Source organism: Phaseolus vulgaris, chromosome 3 (assembly GCF_051622355.1).
Source record: "Phaseolus vulgaris cultivar YP4 chromosome 3, ASM5162235v1, whole genome shotgun sequence".
Lineage (NCBI taxonomy): Eukaryota > Viridiplantae > Streptophyta > Magnoliopsida > Fabales > Fabaceae > Phaseolus > Phaseolus vulgaris.
The window spans coordinates 46,037,460-46,046,120 of NC_143500.1; the positions used below are offsets into that span (position 1 = coordinate 46,037,460).

The 8,661-nt window shown below is 36.2% G+C and overlaps 1 protein-coding gene and 1 pseudogene across 2 annotated transcripts; both read right to left on the bottom strand.

The window, feature by feature from the left end:
- Positions 1–1,345, bottom strand: LOC137808046 (multiple organellar RNA editing factor 8, chloroplastic/mitochondrial-like). The gene is made up of 4 exons (XM_090299621.1): positions 963–1,345; positions 506–606; positions 352–417; positions 1–124 (listed from the first exon to the last, which is right to left on the bottom strand). Exons 1-4 carry the CDS (start codon positions 1,343–1,345, stop codon positions 108–110), a joined length of 567 nt encoding a protein of 188 aa, XP_090155747.1. The 3' UTR covers positions 1–107.
- A 289-nt stretch (positions 1,346–1,634) lies between these two features.
- LOC137805948 (protein DJ-1 homolog B-like) lies at positions 1,635–2,924 on the bottom strand (annotated as a pseudogene). The gene is made up of 4 exons (XR_016519786.1): positions 2,801–2,924; positions 2,463–2,615; positions 2,245–2,383; positions 1,635–1,885 (listed from the first exon to the last, which is right to left on the bottom strand). The product of XR_016519786.1 is annotated as a protein DJ-1 homolog B-like (transcript).
- Between the last annotated feature and the right edge of the window lie 5,737 nt (positions 2,925–8,661).

An 8,661-nucleotide genomic window follows, 5' to 3' on the forward strand; every position in this document is an offset into this window, starting at 1 on the left:
GGAGGGACATATCCACCTGCATTGCTTGGCGGAGCATCACTGGAAACAGGACCAGGATTTGGAATAGGAGGCCTACCCTGCATGTCTCTGTTCACAACATTCTTCCTTCACTCAAAGGGCTCACCTGATCGGGAAAAGAAAAAAGTTCACAGAGTGCATGGTTATGGCATTTGTGGCTCCGAGGCAGGAATTTAAATCATAAACCACTATGAAACATCCTAACAGTCATAACATGCCACGCTACGCTTATGTTATAAAAAAACGTTCATGGAACTAAAGGCACAACAACCATAATTCAAACATCAAATCAAATGCACACAAAGAGGCAGACAACAGAACAACAGAGTTTACCTCCATAATCCTTTTCCTTAACCTTCAAATACGAATCAGGAAGCACGTACCGAACTCCAGGCAATTCTGCAATACCAAATACAGAACCCTGTATAAGAAATCCCCACCAGCATAAAATACAAACAAAACCCTGAAGGTTCAAAACCACATATACCTTCAATCTTGAAAGGAAAATATTTTGTTATTACAAGCGGCCCAAACGCAAAATAATCACTGGTGGAAACCGAATATATCTTCATCCTAGCTTCCTCTTCACTATAAAAATCAAAACTAAACACTCGAAATAGTCAGCCCAAAAACAAGAAACCACGTACGAAATGCATATCTTCAACCTCATCACCTTATTAATATTAAGAAAATATTCATATTATCATAAAAATACTCATTCTGTTAATTATAAAAAAATAAAAACTTAAATCAAGCTATTTATCATACTCACCAAGCAAAGAGGTACCTTTTTTTTCTTCATATTATATTAGGACAATCCTGCCGATCAAAAAAAAAAAAGACAATCCAATGTAATAAAAATTTGCACCGAGTAGTAAAACACATAAAATACAGATAAAACAGAAATAAGGAACAAGAGGGATTATTGGTGCTGTTGTTGTTACCTTCCGAGAACCTTGGACAAGGTTTTGATGTAAAAATTGATGATTTCGTCGCGAGTTGAGTAATCTTCAGGCTTCTTGATGACGACGAGCCAGTGTTTGAATTCGAATACATCGAACTCCATGGTTTCTTTGGGGGGACGGTTGGACAAGTTAGGGTTGGGGTCGTTGAGGGAAGAGGTGGTGGCGCGTGTGCATAGGGCGCGGAGGGAGGGGGTGGTGGGAAGGAGGAGGCGGCAGAGAGAGGGATTGGCGGCGACGGAGATGCGGCGGAGGAAGGAGAGGGCGGAGAGAGAGGAGGGAGGAGGGGAGGTGAGGGAGCGGGAGTGGAAGGGCACTAGGGTTAGGGTTTTGGGGAAGACTCGATAGATGATCTGAGTGGCCATGGTTGGAAAGATTGGTAGGTTTAGGGTTTGAGAAGAAGAGAAGAGAAATGAAAAGGGTTTAGGGTTTCTGTGTTTATCTCGGCCCGTGAGACACTCGGCTCCCCATAATTCGTAATTGGCGCGGGTTAAGTGTGGAGTGAGAGGGTTGATCTAAGGGTTGTCAAAATATATTTTTTCTTTTAAGTAATTTAGATTCCACAACATATGAAAAGCAACTATCAAAGAGTAATCAAAGTTACCAACAACCACTTATCTTGCGTACAAGCCAACGACAAATAATCAACACAAATATATAATAATGCATCGGTACAAAAAACTTGGCATTCAAAAATCCTACGGGCGCCCGAACACTACTGCCTTTGCAAGTTCTAGGGCTAACTTGCGTCCTAACAGCTTCTCCACAATAGCTAATGCAAACTCAATGGAGGTTCCTGGGCCTCTACTGGTAATGAGATTCCCATCAACTACCACCCTATTTTCTACTTCACTCTGATCAGATAACTTGTTGCACATTGCAGGAAAGGCAGTGGCCTTTTTACCCTGTATTGAAGAAAATAAAGAACCATGTCTCAAATTAACACCATGGTGCAATCGGAAAAGCATAGATTGGAAATAAAGTTTAAAGAAATATTTAGGCCAAGCAAGCATTTTATAACACCACAAAATAATTAGAATGAAGACTCCGTAGGGGAATTAGCAACACAGAGTGTCTCAATGCACTTGAACATTATGTGCAGCTTGTCATGCATGCCTTTCTAAACCTTGCTGATTGTTGCAGGCCAAGTGGCCAAGTTAATTACGGAAAACCAAACCAAATGCAACTAAGAGAATTGCACGTATATTATTGTCATTTTACTGAATCATGCTTATGATCACAGACTGACCCGGAAAACAAATACCTTAAGCAAACCATGGGGCTCCAAGACAGGCCGGGGATGCACAAATTGCTCCATAATATTTGTTTGATTCTCTTTGTTTTTTCAGCAAATTCACCAAGGTTTCTGAGTTGGGAAATGTTTGTGCACCACCAAGTCCACCCTGTAGAAAATTGAATATATCGCAAACTAAATGTTATGTACTAATTCAATACTTCGACAAAAATAAGAAGCCACCTTACAGGTAACACAATAAGGTCATATGAAAGTTTGGCTGCTTCGTCAAGTTTATCCTCAACAGAAGCAACCACAACATTTGCCTTTGCTCTTCGCAGCATATCAATGATGATCACAGCTTCCATTTCCTCTGAACCATTAGCAATTGGTACAAGAATCTGAAAAGAAGACAAAGTGCAAATAACAATGCATGTAAAAGTTACAAATCCAATGACAAAATTTATCTTTGAACAGTGATATACACTCCTTCCAAAGAAATTCTAAATAATGATAGTCCAGCTTCCTTTCAGAGATACTCTTTTTAATGCACAGAAATTCTGCAGCAAAAATGTCAAAACCTCACCCGGGGTGGATTGTCAAATGTCCACTGCACTGGGTTAAACTCCTTGAAAGTATGTTCATCATCATGATTGGAACGCATGACCTGAACGTTCAATTACACACAAACCTGATGAGAGAAAGGAAAATAATTTACTTCATATATAGCAAGGATCTGATATAACAAAGCATTAAAAAATAGCACTTTTATTGTAAAAAATTCAGCAGTAGAAGGCTCAATGCACCCATGTGCAACACTAGACTCATACATTACCAATAAACTTATCTTACATGTGATAAAATTTGTTTTTTCTTTATTTGGTTCCACCCCAGGAAGGAAGAGGGCCCAGAGGGTGAGCTCTCTTACGAAGTCTTTACTGTTAGAGTTCAACAATGTAGCACAAACATCATATGTTGTTTCTCAATATTTAGTTCAATAATAAGAGGTTGAAGGAAGAGTAATGTCTGACCATAAAGTTTACTCTATATCATTTGATATTTTTTTTATTAGAAGTCAATTTGGTGTTTAGAAGAATTTTATTGAGTTTAAGTGAGATTTAATTTGTTTCAGGTTAAAAATAAACATGTTACCACATATGAAAAATATTCACTTTTGGTTTTTCAGTGACAAAGTAATTAACATTTTTTAATAAAAAAAGGGTAGTCTCCATTGATAATTTTTAAAAGTTTTTAAGCCCTTGGAACTTTAACACGTTGCTGTAATAGTTACCTTTTAAAAAATAATATGTAAAATAATTAAGTATAGTGATTGACATTAAGTCTAATTAATGAACTTTTTTATAAATAAAATGGAATTATTCCTAACTTAATAACTTAATACACTACACAACTTTAATTTTTTACTAAGCATAAATGAAAAATTATAATTAAAATAAGTACTGAGATATCAATAGAAGTAGAAGATTAAAATTTTGTAATAGAAAGAGCTAATAGATAATTTAATGAATCATGCATGTATGTTGAGATACCAATCAAATCTAATTAATCACCAATTAAAAAAATACATTTCAATCATACCTTAAGTCATTTAAAAAAAATAACTTTTCACTTTATTTATTTTAATTCAAATAATCTTATTTTTCTTACACTTTTTTTTAAATTAATAATTTTCTACAACTCTTTAGTCCAAACAAATCATTAATCTAAAAATCTTACTTTCACCTTAAATTCACTCCCTCAAACCCATCTTCAAATCTAAATAAAGCCTAAAATTAAATTATTCATAAGTTAATTTATAAAATTTTCTTTATAATTTTTCTAAATTCTGCTTTTTAACTTGTATATAAATTAAACTTAGTTTATGAAATACTTAATTTATTTTTCTTACATTTTCTTCCTCCATGAAAAAAATGTGCCTGGACATGCCGCAAATGTACCTAGAATACGATGTTTTAGAGGCATGGTCCTTATTGTAAAATGAATGTACTTCTTTTCCCCAATCAATTGTTTCTCTAAATGCAATAAATAGATAGTCAATTCCCTAACTGCTTCCGTCGTGTCTTGTTCTCTGTTAATCATCCTACATTTAATTTCCATCACAATTATAAAGCTGATGCAAACAAGTACGGTTAAATATTATATATTTTCAGAATCGAAAAAACATCATATATTTGTAAAATAGTTTCATCATTGATTCTGCAATGCACATTATGTAGAAAAAATATAATAAAAAAGAGTGAAATACGTGACAAATGGAGTGATGAGTGATAAAAATGAAAATAAAAATTGCATAAATTATAATTAAAATTTAATGTATAAATAGTATTACTGTTTTTCATATCATTTTGCTTGCTAAGAAGCAGTTCATCATAATACACGAACGACTACGTACCAATCCAGCTTTAGCAAAATGCTAAATAATCAACCTATAATACAAATCAACCTATAATCAACTTATAATACAAATGAAAGGCACTCCCAAGATAAGTTATAAAAAAAAAAATTCAAATTTTAACTCAAAATAGTAATCTAAAACTCATTTTGGAAGTGCTGAATAGCATGCTGTAGAGCTTACACGTGTGCAAAACACAATTTCTTTAAATACACCGTTCTTTAAATACTTTCATTCATCGTTTTTCTTTCTTTAATTTCTCGACCTCGCGTTTTCTCTTTCTTTTATTTCGTTGTCTTTTGGTTTCTCTCATTCATTTCTTGGATTTCTTCTTCTTTGAATTTGCTTTATACTCTTTCATTTGATTTGGGCTTTCTTTAGTTTGTGCAACAACCGGTAGTGGAATCCATCGTATATTTTTTTTGCCGTGTATGTTTTTTTTTTATTAGCAAAAAGGATTGAATAACCGGAACCACTTAAGGAGTGGTTCAACCCTTATACATACCTAAAAAATGAGACAATTTCTCTGATCTCCCAAACCAACAAATAGAGAGAGACAAACAAATCTACCACTAAAAACCCGTACAGCCCGTTCACTTTCAAGACTAACCCGTACCAATTCAAAACTAACTCGTACAAATTCAAATCTAACCCGTACAAACTCAAAACCAAACCCAATCCAATCTTTTTGCAACCACAACAAAGGGCAAAAAGAACAACAGAAACTTAGAACAACAAACAACCCAAACGAAGGGATAACTCTTATAAAAGCTCACTTTATTGAAAACATACAAGCCTTAAGATCAATGCACCACTCAGAGTAAGTAAAACTAACAGAAACAGTTTTAGAAGTTACCCAAGACCAAGTCTTTAATTGTGCCAAAGTGAACACTTTCGAAGGATCGATCACCCCTCCTTGGAAAATATGTTTATTCCTGTGCTTCCATAATTCACTAACTATAGCTATCCAAACACAATTCCAAACTACATTAACCTGGATAGGAGCATTTAGCAAAATAAAATGCAAGAAGTGAGTTGTTGGGACAACATCGTCAACCAACGCAATCCCTAACCATGTATAGCACTGATTCCAGACTAACCAAACAATCCTGCAATAAAAAAACATGTGTTTTGTCGACTCCACAGCCATCCTGCAAAAACTACGTAGATTGGTATCCACCAAAATCCCACGCCTCTCCAAGTTAGCTTTTGTGGCAATCGACTTAATCAACACCTCCAAGCGATAATCTGTGCTGAGGGCAAAGCAGTAGTTTTCCAGAGGAAGACAAACACACTTTTTTCCTCAACAGGGCCTCTTAAAAGATCATAGGCAGATTTTACCGAGAAACCACTATCCTTACCAGCCTTCCAAACTCGACTATTTGCAGAATTCAAGATATGGGTCTTTCCATGCACTTCTTGTAACAACTGGACTTCCTGGCATATTTTCCGATCAAACAGACCTCCCCTCCAAATTAACTTCCACTCCCATCTATCATTAACCCACTCCCCACAAGACTGTAAACTACCTTCTTTATTACCACACAAAGAGAACAATCTTGGGAATTTACTTTTCAAATCTTCGTTGCCCACCCAAACATCTTTCCAAAACAAAATATCCTTCCCGTCTCCCACTCTCCACTCGCAACAATTCTCAAAGGATTTACCCCAATCCTCCATCCCCCAAACCCCCTTCAAGTCTCTCCACCAGTTGGAATCCTTATCATTACTCCTTTGTTCTTGCAAATTTCTCCAGCCTTCGTATTTAGATTCAAGAATTTCTTTCCACAGACCATCCTTCTCAGTCTCCAGACGCCAAATCCACTTTCCCAGCAGTGCTGCATTGAAAAACCTTAAATTCAAAATTCCAAGACCACCAGCTTCTCTAGGCTCGCACACCTTTCTCCACGAGACCCACACTACTTTCCTTCCTTCATATCCCCATCCCCACAAAAACCTTCTTTGTACCTTTTCAAACTCCTTTAACACAGCAACAGGCAGTTTGTACATGGATAAATAAAACAACGGAATGGCAGAAAGCACCAACTTAATAAGACACACTCTCCCTGCCAACGAGAGAAATCTGCCTTTCCATCTACCCAACCTGCTTTTAACTCTTTCTAATACACCATCCCAAAACGAGACTCGCTTGTGACTCCCCCAACGAGCAACCCCAAATATTTGAAGGGAGTTTTCATCACTTCACAATTAAGGATTGCAGCATACTGCTGAATCACAGTATGATCAACCCCCACCCCTCCAATTCTACTTTTTGAGAAATTAACCTTCAAACCAGAGGCTAATTCAAAACAGTGCAGAATAACCTTCAGATTGTAGACCGATTTAAAATTCGCTTCACATAAAAACAAAGTATCATCCGCTTATTGAAGCATATTCACCTTAACCTTTTGTGCCCCAACCTCCAGACTTTCCACCAAATTCTTCTCTACAGCTATCCTTACAACACCTGCCAATCCTTCTGTCACAATGAGAAACAAGAAAGGCGCAAGAGGGTCACCTTGACGAAGACCCCTCTTTGGACAGAATTCTGAGGTAGGACTCTCATTTACAAGCACCGACACAGAGGAAGAAACCAAACAAGATTTAATCCATCTGATCCATTTTTCGCAGAAGCCTAGCCTTCCAAGCATGTAGAATAAGAACTCCCAGCTTACAGAGTCATAGGCCTTCTCGTAATTAACTTTAAAATAAACACAACTCTTCTTCCTTCGCTTCACCTCCTCTAAAACCTCATTTGCCACGAGCACACTATCCAATATGTCCCTTCCTTCCAAGAAAGCTGATTGCTTGGGATCAATCAACTTACTCATCACCTTCTTCAACCGGAGAGACAAAACCTTCGAGACAATTTTGTATAAACAACCTACCAAAGAAATAGGTCTGAAGTCGCTTAGCTGCTGCGGGTTGTCCATCTTGGGAACCAAACAGATGAAAGACGCGTTTGACCCCCTGGGCCAACTTCCTCTATCTGCAAACTCATTCACTGCCTTCAGAATATCCTCTCTAAAGATCTCCCAACAAAACTTTAAAAAACCAAAGTTAAACCCGTCAGGACCGGGACTCTTCGAGCTTTCACAACTCCATATTGCAAATTTAACTTCTTCTTCAGAAATATCTTCTACCAGCATTCTATTTTCCTCCCCAGAAACTGAACTGAAAGCAACATTATCCAACCTTATAGGAACCCCCTCAACTTCATCAAACCGAGATTTAAAAAAAATTCCTAACCTTATCCTTTACCACCTCTGTATTATCACACCACAGGCCATCAAACCTTATCCTTTTTGTAGTGTATGTGTTAGTGTTTTCTTATCAAAGTTGTTTGCTTTTAGTGTTTCTGTCATTCTCGTCATCTCTTTTACGGTTTATTTACTCCACTAATCTTGATATTGTTGCTTATCTGTTTGTTATGTTTTTTCGCAACATGAAAATGATGTTTCTTTTGGGTTTCTTTATCAAAGTTTCTTGCTTTTCATGTTTCTATTGATTCTTTTTCTCTCCTTTATGATTTCTTTGCTCCATTGTTCTTGATATTATTGTTTATGTGTTTGTTACGTTGTTTCACATCATAGAAATGATTTTTTTTTTGTTTCTTATCAAAGTTGTTTGCTTTTAATGTTTTTGCCAATCTTTTCATCTCTTTTACGTTTCTTTGCTCCACTAATCTTGATATTGTTGCTTCTCTTTTTGTTATGTTTTTTTCGCAACATAAAAATGATAATTTTTTTTGGGTTTTCTTATCAAAGTTTTTTGCTTGTAATGTTTCTCCTGATTCTTTTCCTCTCTTTTACGGTTTCTTTGCTCCATTGTTCTTAATATTGTTGCTTCTGTGTCTTGTGTCTGTTACATTGTTTCAGAGAATAAAATGATTTTTTTTGTTTCTTATCAAAGTTTCTTGCTTTTAATCTGTCTATCATTCTCTTCATCTCTTTTACTTTTTCTTTGCTCCACTTATCAAAGCTTCTTGTGTTTTCATGTTTCTGTTGGTTCTTTTCCTCTCTTTTACAGTTTCT